We start from the raw sequence: 18,084 nt of genomic DNA on the forward strand, positions 1-18,084 counted from the left end.
GATTATTTTATATTTTATCTTAGATATATCACAATTGTATTTTTCTTCATTTTATTGTAGGTCTACCATTTATTTAACTTTTATATGAAGAATTCTGTGTAGCATTTAATGTGCAGATTGTTATGTCGTTATTTCAAGCAGGGACTCTGAACACACAGGTCACATCCGTAAACAAAGACGTCCTTCGTCAAACAGAACAGACCGTACTAATACAACCAAGGGGGACACCGTGTAGAATAATGTTTATATTGCTGTATCCGAACAAAATGTATGTATTTATATTTGTGTTTCCCAATTTAGAGCATATATAATTTTTAAAATAGTTGAGTTCTAGGTCATAAATATAATGTTTGCAGTGGCTTGACGTTGAACACCCCTGCGAGTGAAATAGTTTCGCCCGTCCTCAGAGCCAGCTGGAGGAGCCAAGGACCTTTAAACAACTGTGAAGCTCCTCTTCAGAACTGGGCTATTTTTGGTCCCAGTCTCCCTGTACGGAGACTCGAATGAGGTAAAAGTTGTTTTTGTGCTGCACATTTTGCTCCATTTACAATCGTGAAACACTCGGCTGGGGTCTGTTGGTAACCTTTATGCTCATTTGTCGCTTTGTTGTGAAGCGGAAACTTGGCTTCAGTCGTCGCAGGTTCCAGCTTGTCAACACTAACGTCAAAGTATAGCGTTTATGTAAAATTCAACAACTTGGTATTATTTTCGGCTCTAGTCTGAGGACTTGGTTATGCAACGAAGACGCTGTATTAATGTAAGCAGCGCTGACTGACAGTTGCAATAAATGTGTTTTGCAGAGCAGAATGCATTTAGGCTTCATGCACTTTAATTTGGGTTCTGACAAGAACACAGAAATAATAAAACTATGCACTAATCTAATTATCTAATATCTAAAACGTCCATCGATGGAGCTCTTGTTTTGGTCTGTAGCTTGGATCACGTGTACCCACTTCTTACGCGTGTGTGTTTTTTTTTTTATCCATGTGCACAGCTATGTAACCAAAGATTTTCCATGTAGGGATGAGAGACAGGGAGATGCAGCCAATGGCAAGAGTCTCCCCTGTCGTTAGGCCCAGCCTTCTTGATCCACTGCTGTGTTTACATTATGCAGCAGTCAAATCTGTGTTACAGAAGATTCTTTGTTTCTCTAGGATTTATTGTAACAAGCACATAAATAGATAAGATAGAGTACTCGATTAAACCACAAGGGGAAATTCATCTTAGGCATTATTTTCACCTTGGAAAGTTATATTTAATCAGATATGTTGTTAACAGCACACCACGTTCCAGTGCTGTATCTTATGGTCCACTGTGTACATTATCATTAAAATAAATACATCACTATCATTCTAAATATCTTCTTAAATTAATTTTCTAAATATGCCCTTACATGTCAAAGGTTTAACTTCAGACTTATTAAAGGAGGCTTTCTGATTATGCAGTGGAAGACAGAGCAGACTAATCTGTAATCAGTTTTCCAGAGTGCATTGCTTCCATCAGTCTAGATAATCTTTAAAAATTGGCCTGCTGCATTGCTTTGACCTAGATGTGAAGTCTAGCAGATGATGTAATGAATGAGCTTCAAACAGCAGGAGGGGTACATGGAAGTCACACAACACCCGAGTCCATTCTCCTCACCCCTTCAGCTATCTTTAAACCAAAAGAGCAGGGAGGGAGTGTGCATTCATTTTTGGTAGCAGATAACTGAGACCAGGCACAGGAACACCCAAGGGTCATATTGCCTGCACTGTATGTCTTAGATAATATTAGAAAGGCAGAGGCTTGTTTAATTGTAAATGTTACAGTCATTGGGATATATTTTTGTGTTTGGTCATTTGTTTTTGTGCTTGTTTTTAGAACATGTACAAAACTCCCACCATGCTTAAAGTTTGAAATTCTGCATTTACTCATTTTGGGTTTAAGCTCATACTTTTATTTCTTTTGCTGACCAACAATACCTGTCTTTTTTATGTTAATGTGTTTCATGTATATGGATGACAGACAACCCAGGGACCGGTGTAACAGGATCATTTTGACGGTTGAGAAGCCCTCAGTTGTCCCATGTTGCCCTGGAGACACAATTGCTCTCAGATAGGCCTGTGCAGTGTCCCTTTATCCTCAAGGAATACAGGCTTTTGTGTAAACCTAGTTCTGGAAACAGGTCCTGTTTGTTTCCTTAACATGGTTAGTGCTGTTTTTCCTGTGGCAATAAACAAAACACAGAATTATGTGTTTTTCTCAAAATACCAATCATACCCTCAAGCTTTTAATACTGAAACATATAGCACAGGACACGTCTTCTTGTTTCTGTTTCCATGGTTACCAGCAGTTTTATTGAGTATAACTGGTGTTTCTGTTCACTACCTTGACAATAGTACCTGCTGCTGGTAAGTTGATACACTCTCAATAATGCAGGCACACGCCATTTCTCTTTCTACGAGCAGCAGATATTTGCTTTTTTTCTTCTAACTGCACCCTGTTACATCGGCAGGGCAGGGTAGGGAGATGATTTACTTTTTTTAATGGTCCAAACAACAGGAGAAATAATAAACCTTCCTGTTAAATTATAATTTCTTTCTAAGTATCTGTGAAAGTAACAAGGTACCATGTGGCTTGTGCCTCTCAAATTAATAATAGTGTTGAGAAAACAAGTTGTTTTCTTTTGAAGTTAGAGTTAACAAACTAAGGATTATCACCAACTTTTCATGTGCAGCTGTAAAACAAGATGCCTCTATATGGTGAACGACCCACTTCCACATCCAGTGGTGAGGACCAAGGCAGTGATGTGGAGTCGTCGTCAGAGCGCTGTGACAGCATGACGTCCAACAGCGACTTGGACTGCTCCCGTGAAAGCTTCACTAGCGACTGCTCCAGCAAGCATTGCACACCGTCCTGTGAGTTTGTTCCCCCTCTGTATAAGCTCACCGTACAACCTTGGACTTTCTCTTTTCAATTTTTATATGCATGATTCTTGAACTTTCTCAGATAACACCAGCTAGGTAGTTTGGATTGACTCAGACTTCACTTGAAAAATGACATTTAGAATGCTATTCTGTTTGTGTTTGTAGTAGTATGCTCAACACTGTCATGATGCAACTTAAACAACTTCCCACTTAATTTATTTATTATTCTTATTTGTCTTTTTATAAATTTGTTGAATATTTGGTTCCCACAGCAAGCCCACCCAAAACCTTAAGCCTGGATGAGGTTATGGAGTCTGCCAGAGACCTGTCCAATCTTAGCTTTGCCCATGAGATCATTGTGAACCGCAACTTCCACCTAGAGCCAGACTGTCTACCTCAGGACAGGTATACTATTTGCATAAGGTCTTGTGTTTCCATTTCTCCACAATATATTCTACAATATTTAGAATTGCTGTTGACTGTGCAATATTACTGGCAGCAGTCAAACTAATTGTTCGTGCATGTTTTTATTGTTAATGTATCACGTCACAGTTATTTAGAAGTTAATATTCTATCACTATCATAAAAACAGCACTAACTAGCCATTGCTTCTGACAGATAATGTACGCTAAATATAACCCTCCATTTCTTCTTTAGTTTATGGAAAGTTGTTAGAGACAATGTCCACAAAGCCTTCTGGGACATGCTGGAGTCAGAGCTGAATGACAACCCACCTGAGTATGGGCAGGCCATCAGACTATTGGAGGAGATCAGAGAGGTCAGCACACACAACCTGATCTATTGAATTGACTTTTTTTCCCAGTTCTTAATAATGCCTCCCAAAGGTAACGATAGTTTTTCTCGTGTGACAGATCTTACTGTCATTCCTCAATCCGGGTGCCAATCGAATGAGGACCCAGATCATGGAGGTGCTTGACATGGACCTAATTCGTCAGCAGGCTGACAACAATGCTGTAGACATCCAGGGGCTTGCCTCTTACATCATCACCACTATGGGCAAGATGTGTGCGCCAGTGAGGGATGAAGAAATCAAGAAGCTGCGGGAAAGCCAAGATAACATAGTGACACTGTTCAGGTAAGCTCAGTCTAAAGGATATAAAAAATTCTTTCTGAAAGACTACATGAATTTTGTGAGTTTTCTTATGTAGTCATGTTATAAGAATTCAGTCATAGCGGCTTGATTTTTTTTTTTTTACACACTAGGGAGATCTTCCGTGTGCTGGACTTGATGAAGGCAGATATGGTCAACTTTACAATTGATAATCTCAGACCTGTGCTGCAGAGACAGAGTGTTGAATACGAAAGAGCGAAGTTCCAGAGCGTCGTTGAAAAAACACCCAGTAAGTGAACAATGAAACACACTACATTATAGCTGTGCTTTACCATTTTATTTGCCAAATAAATATATATGGAGAGAGAGTAGTTAAACTTTCAAAATAAAAGTGTAAAACATTAAATCCTACTGCTTTACTTTACTTTGCTAACCTTTTTCAGACGCTCTAGAGCACACCACCTCGTGGATCAAGTCAGTACTGGAGGAGCTGCTGTCGGCCACCATCCCCACAGATCAGAATAAAAGTCAGCGGAAAGGTCAACAAGCTGTGCCAGGACCATTCCAGGTCCTCAATGCCGCCTTCCTCCGCATCCTCACATGGGACTATGATAAGAGCCCACTGCCTGAGGTAAGTGTCTTCATGCCTATTTAATTATACGCATTGAAATAGTTTTTTATGGAAAGGTCTTTGGAAAGTCTGCTTTCTCTCAGCAAACCACAACATTCACTGAACTCTTATTCTTCATTTCAAGAAAATGATAATACACACAGTTTAACAGTTATTTGAAGGTATTCCTTGCATATTTTGTGAAGGTGTATGATTTTATCCAAGATCACCTTTCAGAGGTAGCTCCATATTCTCACTGTGGTATCCATCTTCTCATCTAACTCTCAGCATGAAGAGTGCATTTCCTAAAATGTCACACTATTCATCTAAGTCATTTTTTTGGTTGTTCTTTAGACGTGGATGACAGATGAAATACGTCTGCGAGAGCTTCAGTGGAAACTCCAACAGTTTCAGACAGTGAACGAGGTGCTGCTCATTGTCTACAGCTCCATTGGAGGGCCCATCCAGGGTATGCCAACCCTGTCTGACCGCCTGAAACAGATGACCAGTGTGCTGCTGGATGGAATGCACAACCCGTCAGTTCTCTTTTCTACCCATCCACATACCCATAATTATCACAGGTCATCTGCTGCAACATGATATTTGACCTAAAATCAAAACTTTTCTCTCCATTTCCAGTGACTTTAAACTAGAAGAGGCACTAGAGGGCGTCAGTGCACATATCTGCTGTGAGCTCAACAAGTCTTTAACAGAGAGGAACTATCCTGCACTCACCCCAGCGCTGCAGGTTAGCCTTAAAGGCCAGATCTGCAGCATCACCCAGAAGGACAATCCTATTCGCAGTCTGGTTGGTAAGTGAGCAGGAGTGACTGTGCTTTGAAGAGCCTGTACCATAACAATACATTTATGTAATTGGAAGAGAGTTTTACATCGTTTACTTACTGGAGGTGATGTAACTTAGTGCTATAACCAGAAACCTATTCAGATGTAAATTTTCTAACCTTTTGTCATTCTGTTCACTTCTGTGCAGAGGACCGTGTGCAACAGTATTTCATGGTGCTCGTCTGTGATCCTAAACCACAGACCAAACTTGAACAGGTACCAGCGGGCCTGACTGTTATCAAGCCTGAACTGGCATTGATGGGAGCAAAGTTCGTCTCCCTGGTCAACTACAATAAGACTATCTATGGACCTTTCTATGCAGATATCATAAGGAAGCTGATGTTCAGCAGCAACCCACCAGCAGCAAACCATCCTCAAGACATTGCTCAGGACTCCGTTACTTCAAATAAAAACTAAATTTTGGCTCATGCAGTGTAAGGATTATTTTTGCTACTAAATATAATGGAAGCTACAGAGGTACTATAATAGCCATCCAATATTACTTTTTTGCTCAGCCAGTGTACTCCAATAGTTGGATCTACGTGTAATGCATTATACATTTTTTAGTCTCTACATTTAGCAGCGAAAGCAGTGCAGTGTTAGCACCACGCTGTTAACTTTTAATGTGACCTGCACCTTTGTGATAAATCCCTTGTGATAAGATATTCTTTCTTATGAACATTTACACCTTCAAGCCAGAAAACCAGTATTACAGTGATCCACTTTTGAACATAGTGAGCCACCATTGAAAATCTGTCTGTTACTTTGTAGTGTAAATAGGGAAAAGGGAAAAATCTTATAATGCGTAATGTAGTTCAAGCACTTCTGAGGCAAAGACGACTAAAATTCAAGTCCATATATTAAGAAAGTTAGCAGAGTAGCATTTATAATAATTAAATTTTTACCAAATACGCTTTTTAAGTTGTGAGTGGTTCACTACATACTATAAGTATAGTTAACTATGACCACCTTTGAACATATTAATGCAAACAATGAGGTATCCTTTCCCCCATTGAATTATCGTTTTGATTGTTCTCCCTTCTGCTTTTTTTATCAGTCAGAGAACTAGACTTTCTCTGTACCTTTTAATCCACTGATTTTATTCAATAAAAAAATAGAAGTAGGAGTAATAAGTTGTTTTGTCTGCATGAGTATATTTGTGTTGGGTTTTTGTCATTTTAGTTTTTATCTGGGTAATTTGTTGAAGTATTTGTCACATGTTGTATGGTCAATACTTATATTCTGCCAGTGAATAAGTTGCTATGTTGATTTAATAGTTATGTTTGTTACATTTTGAAGTACTGTAGTTGTTACAGTATTGCTATGTTTGCTATTTAAGCCCACTGGGAAATGAAAGGTGCTGACTGAAAGTGATTTTGTGTCCAAAATTTCCAGTGGACCTAATAAGCAGTTATGTTCTTAATGATATGTACACAAAATGTGGGAAGCTGTTATTTTCTTCTTCTACTTCAGTTAATAAAATAAAAAAAACACAAAAGAGATACAAATTGGGCCATGTCTTATATATCACATCTTATATATATTGAGTACTAACACTATTTTTTATATAGAGCCATATAGCCTACCTAATATCTTTTAAGTCACACTATAGAATCATAGTAATGTTAATATAAATAACCATCATAATTGATAAACTTCTGTCTCAATGACTGTCCTTTATGAGTTGTAAGACAATTGTATAAAACCAAATACACTCAAAAGTCAGGTGTATATAGTTTGCTAATATAGCCAACCACATAACATAGTATTAATGAAGACATATTATTTAATAAATCAGACATTTAGAATTTTAGAAATCATGCTTTTGGCCATTTAGATCTCTCAATTTGTAATACTATTGAAGTGAGGAGGGAAGGAACCTGGAAATAAATTTTAAAATGACTTAACATGAAATATGGGCCAGTTTAATTTTAGGAAGCTAAAACATTCTGTAATGGGAGATACAGGGTTGCATTATAGTTTTTGTTTAACTGACCCCCATAATAGATATAATAATAATAATAATAATAATAACAGATAAGTAAGTTGAATTTTTATTATTCAAAATAAATATTGGTAATGTGTTTGCAGCATTATGCAGTTATTCTTGTAATTTCGACACATATTTGTGTTATATTATTGCATCATTATACATTGCTGTCTCCAAGCGGGTGTGTTAGTTTTAAATGCAGTCCGGATATCTTACAATTACGAGTTGCAACCACAAATTGTTTTTATACTTTATTTTATGTTATTTTAATTATTTATTTTTTGTAACACCACACTTTACAGAAAGGCAATATTCAGTAGATCGTTTACGTTTACATTTAAAAATTACAAAATTGAAAATATGATTTTAGTTGCATCTTAAAATATTTTTAAAATATCCAATTTCTCTGTTTATTTGCTGTTTTTCTAAGCTAATAAAACAACGGCCCTTAAGAAAATACGTTTATTTTTTCATAACTATTATTTTAGGAAGCTCCTGTTTATTTTTATTACAAGAACAGATGCCTTTAAATGAGTGGAAAGGAACATTTCCGAGCACTGCAGTAGCAAGTGAAGTGAGCAGCAGTTTGCCTGGTTACAAATATAACATGACCTCACCGGTCACGTGGACTAAGTAACGTCACGCGATTGGCTGCCTCGCACCGGGGTAGTTGTTTTCTTTGTGAATCAGGAAGCTCTGTTTGAGAATTGGGCGTGTAGAATAATGTTAACAGAAATAAACTGGCTTTTATTTTCTGTGACTTGTGACTTTGCCTTACATGTAGTTCTACAAACACCTTCCACGTTAAAGTGAAGAAGATAGTCGTGAGTATCCACCAGTGGTTTATGCCTTTGTTTCGTTTTTGCATTTCAGAGTGAGTGAAATTGTCGAGACTAGTATTGAAAGGTTTTTGTGTCAGTGAAGTTAGTGATAAAATGAAAGGTCACGATAAAACACTTACAGTAAGCTGAGTGTTGTTACTTTCACATTCAGTGATACTGGGGAGCTGTCAGAAAGTACCTGTGTTCACAGCATTGTGTTCATAACTTTCTAAATATTTATATTAAACTGCTCTAAACTGTTGTCTGTGTTATTTTGACGCCAAATGTTATGGAGACTATTAACTGTGACTTCTGTTTTGTAGATTTTGAACAGCTGATAAGCTCTTGCATTTAACTTACAGGATCTCTGTTTTTTTTTTTTTTTTCAGTTTTCTATTTGTGGCACATAATTATAAGTACACTACTTTGACTTTGTCCACATACTTTCATTTTTTGTTGGCTTTATTTCATGCTGTGTGGCAACTAATTCTTTTTACTATCAGTTAATCTGACAGTTACTTTCTCACGTGATTGTTCCTGTTATAATATAAGAGAGCCCAAAGAAAAGTTTTCTGAAAAGATCTTAAAAAATTAATTGATTATCAAAGTAGTTTCAGATTGTTTTTAGTTTTTGTCAATCTTCCATGTAAAAGAGAAAAAAAGACAGCACCATATTTGCTTTTTGAACCGCAATAATTTGATCCACATGTTTTTCATTAACTTCCATACACCTCTTCTGTTCAATTGCAGTGTAACAGCATTGCGCATGGTTGGCTTTTTGTGTAGAGATGACTCTAGAGGAAGGTGCCCGGGCTTGTCTGCTGCGCTTTCGCCAGAGGCTGGAGCAAGACATCAAGCCTTCCTACCTGATGGATCACATGATCAGTGATGGTGTGATGACTGGGGATGAGGAGGAGAGGATCAGGACTCAGGTGAGTCTCTGCTCAACGTTAGAGATCTGTGGGAAAGTCATTTATAATTTGGAACGCATAATTGCTTTTTTATATCTTGCTGCTTTTCATTTTACATTATGAGGTGGGCTTTAGGCCTAGCCTTTAATATGCATCTGTTAGTATCTGCATTGCAGTCCTAATAACGTTTTCTCCAGCCCACCAGAAAGGATCAGGCTGCGGCTCTGCTGGAGCTGCTGTTGGGGAAGGGCAACTGTGCTTATATCTCCTTCTACAACGCTCTGATCAGGGAGGCGTATGATGATTTGGCCAATCTGCTCCATGCTGATCTACCACAAGTATTATCTGATGCACATAAGAGCTCCTCTGATGGCTCCACATCTTATGGTGAGAAGTCAGTACCTGTGTAGCGTGGAGGTTGAAAGGTTGTGAGGTCTGTGTGTGTGAGTCCATGAGTGGTTGTAGGAAAAATTAATGGTTGGTCACTGCTGAATATTTGACTGTGTTGTTTTGGTTATACATGTTTGGTCATGAATTTCATTTTTTATTTTTGGACTCATAAGTGTCATTTCATGCCTGCTGAAAATTCTTACAAGCTTTCTGCTGTTCTTGATTAATAGTCCAGGCAGTGTTAAGTGAAGGGGGTGTTCCACAGAGGCCTGTGGTGTTTGTCAGCCGGCCAGAGCTGGTGAACCAAATCAGGGAGAAACTCTACCATCTGCAGAAAGAGAGTGGCTGGGTCACCATCTTCGGGATGGCTGGCTCAGGCAAATCTGTTCTGGCTGCAGAGGCTGTCAGAAACCATGGACTCATTGAAGGTGAGTAGTCTTTGACCAATACTGCCTAACAATATCCATTAGCATCTTTACTTTAAAACAGTTGAAGAATACAGAAAGCAAAAGCATTCTCACCACTTGTTTCCCATCTTTTCTTCCTCTCCGTGTCTGTCTGTAGAATGTTTTCCTGGAGGCATCCACTGGCTGTCAATTGGCCAGCTGGAGAAACCGGACCTCCTGGTCAAAATCCAGTCATTGTGTTTCCGTCTAGAGCAGAGCCTAGATTCCCAGTCCTTTCACCGGACCCCAAACTCTCTAGATGAAGCCAAGGAGCGCCTGCGCTTCCTCATGCTGCGCAGATATCCCAGGTTACTATTTTCAGATAAACATGATATTCCTTAGGTGCTGCAAGATGACCAGTTAATAAATTTACTTTTTTTTTTTTTTTTTTTTGTTCAGCTGTATTGGTATACCTTTAAAATAATCTGATAAGTTGTCGGTTCATGTCCTGCCTTTTAGATCCCTGCTGATTCTAGACGACATCTGGGACAGTACAGTGCTGAAGGTGTTTGATATTCAGTGTCGGATACTTTTGACCACCAGAAATAGAAGCCTTACTGATTCAGTTAGTGGTATGTGCAGTTTTTTTATTACATTGTTGTTGTTTTATACTATGATTGTTATGCACTGATTATCTGAATATTAGAGAAATCAATCCCTGTATTTATTAGTAACATTTTCTGGTTTAGGTGTTTTAAGTTCTTTTCTTCTACTGTGGTCAGCTATACATATGCAGACGTGCATTAAATCATCTGGTTTTTTTTTTTATATTGTAGGTGCTAAACATGAGGTGGAAGTTGAGAGTGGTCTGGATGACAAAAAAGGACTGGAGATCCTCGCTCTGTACACTAATACTAAACCACAGGGACTTCCAGAGGAAGCTCGCAGTATCGTTAGAGAATGTAAAGGTCTGTAAACTGAGGCTCTAAGTGAAATCTATTGTTTTTTTTCACTGCTTAGGTGTTGTGTTGCCCTCTTTCTGATTTGAACATATTTTAGGAGGCTTTGCTTTTGCTTACATAGTGTTCCTTCTCTGTGCCACCATTTCAGGTTCCCCTCTGGTGGTGTCCTTGATTGGGGCTCTGCTCAAAGAGAAACCCAACCGTTGGCGTTATTACCTCATCCAGCTGCAGCAGAAGCAGTTTAAGCGGATTAGAAAGTCATCGTCTTATGATTATGATGCCCTGGACCAAGCCATGGCTGCTAGTATTGAGGTCCTGCCTGAAGAACATCAAGAGCTCTATAAGGACCTTACTGTATTAGAAAAGGATGTCAAAATCCCTGCTAAGGTTTGGCTACAAAAACAGAGCTCTTCATTTCATTCTAGCTACTTGTACTAAACTTCTCCTATTTGAACAATATTACAGTACTTTTCAACAGAATAACCATTATTCTTTCTTTCAGGTGTTGTCTATCCTGTGGGACCTAGAGTTGGAGGACGTTGAGGATATTCTCGAGGAATTTGCTAACAAATCTCTACTTTTTGTGGACAGTCACAGTAAACCATACCTTTACTACCTCCATGACCTCCAGCTGGACTTCCTGGTGGAACAGAACCGTACTCAGCTCGAGGTATGTCTGGATGTAGCATTAGAAGACTTCTGACTTAGTGTTTTGTGGGCAGACTTAGTTGTTTCGCCACTGTGATTTTGCAGGATCATGTTTTCCATGTAGGGAAAATTAACTACATGTAATTGTTTGTGCATGTGTTTCAGAGCCTCCACGCTAAGGTGGTGCATCAGTACCAGCATTTCTACAGGGATGGTCCTCCCACATCAGGCGATGAGGAATGTTTCTATTGGATCAGATTCCTGACCTACCATATGGCCAAAGCCAATCTCTCCAAAGTAACGCACACACACACACACACACACACACACACACACACACACACGCATGTTTAGAGATAGGCAAAGTCAATATTTCTAAATCATTTGTAGCTTTTAGAAGTTGGTAATAAAATGCAGTGTAACACTTCATTTTACTGAGCATTCATTTGTTTTTGTTTTTTTACAGATTACTTTTCTCATATTTTCCATATTATGATACACAAATTGGAAATTATTCTTATTAATGTAGTAATTTAATGTAATGTGTGTGACTCAACCCTACACTAAGACTGTATTCAGGTATGAGCAGCTATGTCTACAATGTCTCTGTTATTGTTTTTCACATTGTCTTGCTTTCTCGGCTCAGGAACTCTACTCCCTGATGTTCTCTCTGGATTGGGTCAGTATCAAGGCCCAGATAATGGGTCCAGCCCCCCTCATCAATGACTATGTGGAGTATGGGCCCATTTTGGACGAAGAGGTAAGCAGACAAAACTTCACTGTGTATTCAACAAAATCAGTTGGGCTACCGTGTGTGTTAATTGCTGATTTTTAATTGTCGTGAGAAAGATAAAAATGATAGATTGTGCTCTGCATGCTCATAAATAAGACCGTCCTTAGGGAAAATGCAAGGCCTTCTTGCCCTCTCCATAAAACTTTGTGGATTAAATAAAATGTGTCTCTCTATTTTCCCCTTAAGTTGTTTTTGATTATCTCATTTACAAAGATAAGTTTATTGCCCATGCACATTTTGGCTGTCCCTTGGTCCCTTCCCAATTTTCACCATTGCAAGTGAGCAGGTTTGATAATTAGCAAATGGTTTATCAGGAAAGTTATGATGCGTAACCCCACATCTGTTTTGCTGGGATATGCATTTTAAGGAGGCCCTGCTTTGAAATTTCTGAGGTAACAGTGATTTATGATTTTATTTCATCAGTATTATCTCAAGACAACGTTTTACATAACACTCACATGGCTATTCAAGAAAAGAAGAGGTTTAGGGCCTTACCTTTAGGGTAATATGAGTATAACTGTACTGATTACACAGAACTGTGTGTAGAGATCAAGATTAGACTTCTTTATTGGAGTCCCTGTGATCAAGGATCACATTTTGGGTAATTTCAGTTAACATGCCTGACTGCCTGCAGTGGAGTAATCTCTGCTTGATTATTTTTTTTTTTGTCCTCTCAGAACAGTGAAGTGCGCAGCCAGTTCCAGGAGTTTCTGTCTCTGAACGGCCACCAGCTGGAACAGCGTCCCTTTCCTGATGTGGTGCAGCTTGCTCTGTCTCAGCCATACGCCTCTGAGGTCTACAGACAGGCTCTGCAGCAGGCACAGGAGCGGGCTAGCACAGGAACACTCTACTTTGACTGGCTGTACGTAAGCAAGCACTTTACCATGGTCTCCTGATGTGGATGATCAAATTATGATGTTAAAAACAGCTAATGTATTGACCATCTTTTGCACCTGTAGCTAAAATGCCTTTAAAATTAGCATTGTTTGCTACAAATGAATGTTTTTGATACATATACATGAAAGCTCCTATTTATGGCTAATGTGTGTAAATCAGTGAGATATATGTAAACTATTAAAAAATCAGCTCATCCTATTTGGAGTGATCTTCTAATTTTTTTGTCCAGGAATAAGAGCAGTGTAGAAAGTCTGTCCCGTCTTGTGATCCATCCTCACCAGGGCTCCATCTACTCTGCCTGCTTCTCTCACGATGGAGCCAAGATTGCCTCCTGTGGAGCGAGTAAGACTCTCAAGGTATCAAAGTGGATGTGTTTCTTTTGATTGTATTTGTGTATGTGTGGGTGTAAAATTGTGAAGGGCAAATAGTTTCCATGGAGACAAAAAATACTGGAAAATATCACTTTTCAGGCTAGAAGCCTGTTTATTTAAAAACAATACAAATGCAACATAGTTGTCAGGATGCTCTTTGCAAATTAAGGAGATTTAAATTCTTTGTACAGAGTAATCAGAAAAATGTATAATTACTGAGCGGTCATTCATTCCTCAATTATGCTTTTACAAAGAACTTTCCCTGATGAAGAACTTTTACTGTACATGTGGATTGTTATGTAACCGCCATTGTTGTACCTATGTGCTCAGGTCTTTAAAAGCACCTCAGGGGAGAAGCTCACAGAGATCCTGGCCCATGACGACGAGGTACTGTGCTGTGCCTTCTCCCCTGACGACCGTCTCCTAGCAACCTGCTCTAGTGACAGGAAAGTAAAGGTGAGCAAATTACTGTCCATGCTCCGATTATCACCAACAACAAGGCAAGTGAAATACACTCAAAATGACACATACTTGAAAAGCATAATTTCATTTTACCCTGATATTTTTGTATCTGTCCTTTAGGTGTGGAATGTGGAGCGAGCCATGCTGCTGAGAGTTTTTGAGGAGGAGCACGAAGAGCAGGTCAACTACTGTCAGTTTACCAATACGACACGACGACTCCTGCTGGCCACCTGCTCCAACGACAAGTTCTTAAATGTCAAGGTGTGTGTCAAGGTTTATATGCCTGCCACTCACTTTGTATTTCTTATACGTGTTATTCACGTTAGTTACATTTTTGTGCTCAGATTTCTGTCTAAATAAGGATTATTGTGACACTCTTTCTGTAGGTGTGGAACCTAAACAAGCCATCATCCCAGAACACCATGTTTGGACACTTTGAGCCTGTCAACCACTGCTGTTTCTCCCCCGATGACAAATACCTGTCTACTTCCTCCAATGACGGCACTGTTAAGGTGAATTCCATTAAAATTCAAAGTGCCTGAGAGAGAACTGGATGCTTATTTAGAAAAGTTGTATGGATTGAGTCAAAAGTAAGAAACTAAGTGCTATTTATTTTGTGTGTTGCTGTACATATGCAGCTGTTTCAGGTGTCATCTGCCAATGAGTGGAAGACAATCAATGTGAGGAGCATATTTGCAGAGACTGACGAAGAGGTGATTGTCAAGTGCAGCACCTGGACTGCAGACAGCAAACGCGTCATTAGTGCTGCCAGGAATGCTGTTTTGGTGAGTGTTTGTTTGAAAGAGTAAATTCATGTTTTAACAAGTAGAAAGACGTGGTGTTATTTTGCTGTAGTGTTGTTGTGTGGGAAGTACCATATGTGTGATGAAGAGGGTAAAAACAGTTTGGACATGAATCTGTCTCTGCATGTATCTGCATGTATCTCAGAGATAAGACTGAGAGTTTGTCATCGAGTGAATTTTAAGAGTGTGTGTCCTGGTTATAAAAGTAATTGAGTAAATGCTGCTAGACCTCATTCTATAAGAGCCGTATGGCAGCCATTTTCTTTATTAGTTTTGCACAAAGGTTTGGGAATGTAACTATTCCCAGATGCTTTGTGCTATAAGGATGGTGGGAGCATCAAATGAAACACCTCATGCTATAACTTTTGGTATTAGATGCATATTTCTGTGATCATATGTCACTTCTTAAAGACATGGTCTGTTAGATTTCAATTACTAGTGAAGATTTTTATATTTAATTTTATGGAACTAGTTGTCTAAAAAAGTGAGCAAACCAATGTCTGTCTGTTTCTCAGGTGTTTGATGTGGAGACATCAGACATGTTGCTGGAGATCAAGACCAACCGTCTGAGCACGGTGCAATACTGCCACGCCTGTCCTACCAGTAACCTGCTGGCCATTGCATTCTCCAACTATGCTGTAGAGGTGCAGCACATACTCACACACAGTCCCACTTTTTATTCAGGGTCTTTTTTAACTCTAAAACTCGCTCGAAAAAAATGTGCTGCCTTAGTACCCTGTTAAAGTACTAACATAGTGTACTGTGTGTGTCTTCCAGCTGTGGGACCTAGAGGCCAATAAGAAGATGGCTGACTGCAGTGGTCACCTAAGTTGGGTCCAGCGTGTCCAGTTCTCTCCCGACGGCTCACAGCTCCTCTCCTGCTCTGACGACCAGACTGTCAGGGTAAGACTGACTCAGTGTGTGTGTGTGTGTGTGTGTGTGTGTGTCATGTATTTACATTAGTGTATTTTCTTGCACCTATTGTGACAGTAAAATCAAAGCTTGTGAAATTACATATAAATATTTGGTTCCCCCACTTTCTTATTTACAATTTATATACAATTTTAACTGAACTTGATTTTGTATGAATGAAAACACATTGTAGGCCATCTATTACAGGCAACAGTATATTATAAACAACAAGAGAACAGGAGAAATCTTATGTTGGCTTTTGCGCTTTAACTGGAAGTATACATTACATCCTAGTTTCTGCCAGGCTTTACATCCCTTGTGCTTCTTGTTTGCAGTTATGGGAGACTAATAAGGTTCACACATCCTCAGCCATCTCTCTGAAGAGAGACTCTGACGTTCTCTTCAGGGGTGAAGAAATCATTGTCTCAGCTGCAGATAATTGCAACAGACTGACGGTGAGCTGGGGGGAAATGGTGCAGAGGGTTGAACTGAGAATTAAAAGGCAGTCAGCTAGTTCATGCTGGCTGCATACAAAGCTGAAAAGTTTGTTTGTTTTTTTTTTTCGTGATATTGAGTGCAGTCAAGTTAAGACTATAGTCAAGACTATACTACTGTAAGCCTAAATCATCACATATGAAACTATGTGTGTGTGTGTGTGTGTGTGTGTGTGTGTGTGTGTGTGTGTGTGTGTGTGTGTGTGTGTGTGTGTGTGTGTGTGTGTTTGTCAGGTGCGTGATGGAAGAACAGGGTGTATGCTGTTTCAGTCAGAGGAGAAGTCATCCAGGATCCGGTGTACCTGTATGTGCAGACAGCCCCCTGCGGTGGCTCTGGGCCAGGAGGATGGCACTGTACAGGTAGAAATCACATTTAGATCTACAATACACACTGCATGTGTTTGAGTGTTTGCAAGACAGGACAGTAAGATCAGTTTAGACAATTCTGGTGCTGAAATTGAGAGTCACAGAAAGAATCATCATGTGTTTTTGCAACACATGTATTTCATGTTAAATATCTGCGTTTTAGACTCTTGATTGGGAAAAACAAGCTGTCACCTTGGGCATTGTCTGACATTTTTAGAGCAAACAAAAAAAAGTTCAATTTTGTGTGTGTGCGCATGTGTGATGAGTGTTTTTGTGGATTTGTGTGTGTGTATGACAGCAGGTCAGTATGTGTCTGAATCTCCACACTGCTGTAGAGGTGTTTTTCATCATGTTGAGTCATGAGATCTGACATTAGCACTGTCACCCTTTTTATCTGTCCTGTCAGCTTTACATCAGGTCAGCTCCCAACACCTCTTTCATCTCTCTCTCTCTCTGCACCCTTCTCTTTTTTGCCTGTCTTCTTGCCTGTGATTTGTATTCTCAACACTCTTTACCCCTGTTCTCTGTTTTTATATTTCACTTGTCTGTGTCACGCCTCTTTTGTTTATTCCCCCTTTCACTTTGTTTTCTTTTGTTGTGTCTGTCCTTCTGCTCTTACTGCTCCACTGTGCTTTGTCTTCATGATGAATTGTTGCTTGCAAGAAGAGAAAGAGGCACTAGTCTGCTTTGTGGCAGATGTGTGTATTTGTGACTCTAAGTGTATTTGCGTATTGCATGTTATATGCGTGTGGCAGCAGTAAAGGACAACCCTGAAGGTTTTTTGTCCTATATTCAAACAAACACTTTCTCAGACATCAGTGGTAAGTCCAGACCAGCTCCCTACACCACAGACTAACCCTAATGAATTAAAAGGCCCTGCGGTCTGAATGACTACAGGGGTTAATCATTTTAGTTATATTTCTCTTTGACTCTTCATATGCTACTCGTCTTGTCTCCTGACCCCAGAGACATGAGAATGAGGGCTTAAACATCCACAGATTATTAGTGATCTGAGTTTTTAAGAATGACACAGCACATTTTTGTGCCACTAACTAATGAAAAGAAAATACACAAATCTATCTAGATATGTAAGGATTTTCAGTGTACTAAACCTTTTCCTGTTAGTTGCCACAGAAGTTGTCTTTTTCGATCTGTGTTTTTGATTCACTGCCAAGCTCAAGTGTTTGGACTTTGACCATGTAAAGTAAAGACTAGTTGTCCTTGAAGCCTTTTTTTTGAGATATCCACTTGGTTTACTAAGAAAGAAAGCACACTGGACATTACATTTGGTGTTTCATACGTTTACAGTTACCCCAAGAACAGATTTGGTTGCACGGTAAGGGCCTGTGATCCTCAGTCCTCAAATCTTTTGTACTTCCTCCAGCTAACAGTAGAGGGAGCCCTGGTGTTAGCTGGAGCCTTTTCTTGGTGCCACTGGCTGCTGCAG

The 18,084-nt window shown here is 39.3% G+C and overlaps 2 protein-coding genes across 5 annotated transcripts in view; both read left to right on the forward strand.

The window, feature by feature from the left end:
* Window positions 1-368: 368 nt before the first annotated feature.
* On the forward strand, window positions 369-6,933 carry tcp11l2 (t-complex 11, testis-specific-like 2). Of its 2 annotated transcripts, XM_026327241.1 has the most exons (11): window positions 422-508; window positions 2,005-2,187; window positions 2,717-2,897; window positions 3,179-3,311; window positions 3,564-3,684; window positions 3,779-4,002; window positions 4,131-4,267; window positions 4,422-4,609; window positions 4,943-5,124; window positions 5,228-5,400; window positions 5,580-6,933. In XM_026327241.1, the coding sequence occupies exons 3-11, from the start codon at window positions 2,729-2,731 to the stop codon at window positions 5,846-5,848; spliced, it is 1,596 nt and encodes a 531-aa protein (XP_026183026.1). In that variant the 5' UTR covers window positions 422-508; window positions 2,005-2,187; window positions 2,717-2,728; the 3' UTR covers window positions 5,849-6,933. The 2 variants fall into 2 exon arrangements, with proteins under 2 accessions (XP_026183025.1, XP_026183026.1); XM_026327240.1 differs by lacking the exon at window positions 2,005-2,187 and having other exon boundaries at window positions 369-508.
* Window positions 6,934-8,099: 1,166 nt separating this feature from the next.
* Window positions 8,100-18,084, forward strand: part of apaf1 (apoptotic peptidase activating factor 1) — a 29,798-nt gene continuing 19,813 nt past the window's right edge. For 2 of the 3 annotated variants that reach the window (XM_026327131.2, XM_026327129.2), the window contains exons 1-21: window positions 8,100-8,245; window positions 8,993-9,174; window positions 9,351-9,540; window positions 9,774-9,971; window positions 10,108-10,297; window positions 10,449-10,561; window positions 10,766-10,897; window positions 11,040-11,278; window positions 11,394-11,561; window positions 11,705-11,836; window positions 12,186-12,299; window positions 13,010-13,194; window positions 13,459-13,585; window positions 13,931-14,056; window positions 14,183-14,323; window positions 14,449-14,574; window positions 14,701-14,847; window positions 15,381-15,509; window positions 15,643-15,768; window positions 16,113-16,232; window positions 16,506-16,631. In XM_026327131.2, the coding sequence (XP_026182916.1) occupies window positions 9,031-9,174; window positions 9,351-9,540; window positions 9,774-9,971; window positions 10,108-10,297; window positions 10,449-10,561; window positions 10,766-10,897; window positions 11,040-11,278; window positions 11,394-11,561; window positions 11,705-11,836; window positions 12,186-12,299; window positions 13,010-13,194; window positions 13,459-13,585; window positions 13,931-14,056; window positions 14,183-14,323; window positions 14,449-14,574; window positions 14,701-14,847; window positions 15,381-15,509; window positions 15,643-15,768; window positions 16,113-16,232; window positions 16,506-16,631 (2,973 nt within the window). In that variant the 5' untranslated portion in view covers window positions 8,100-8,245; window positions 8,993-9,030. Of the gene's footprint in view, window positions 8,246-8,992; window positions 9,175-9,350; window positions 9,541-9,773; window positions 9,972-10,107; window positions 10,298-10,448; window positions 10,562-10,765; window positions 10,898-11,039; window positions 11,279-11,393; window positions 11,562-11,704; window positions 11,840-11,871; window positions 12,300-13,009; window positions 13,195-13,458; window positions 13,586-13,930; window positions 14,057-14,182; window positions 14,324-14,448; window positions 14,575-14,700; window positions 14,848-15,380; window positions 15,510-15,642; window positions 15,769-16,112; window positions 16,233-16,505; window positions 16,632-18,084 lie in introns of those variants that run through there. The other variant, XR_003296925.1, reaches the window with a different exon arrangement.

Source organism: Mastacembelus armatus, chromosome 23 (assembly GCF_900324485.2).
Source record: "Mastacembelus armatus chromosome 23, fMasArm1.2, whole genome shotgun sequence".
In the NCBI taxonomy this organism is placed as follows: Eukaryota; Metazoa; Chordata; class Actinopteri; order Synbranchiformes; family Mastacembelidae; genus Mastacembelus; species Mastacembelus armatus.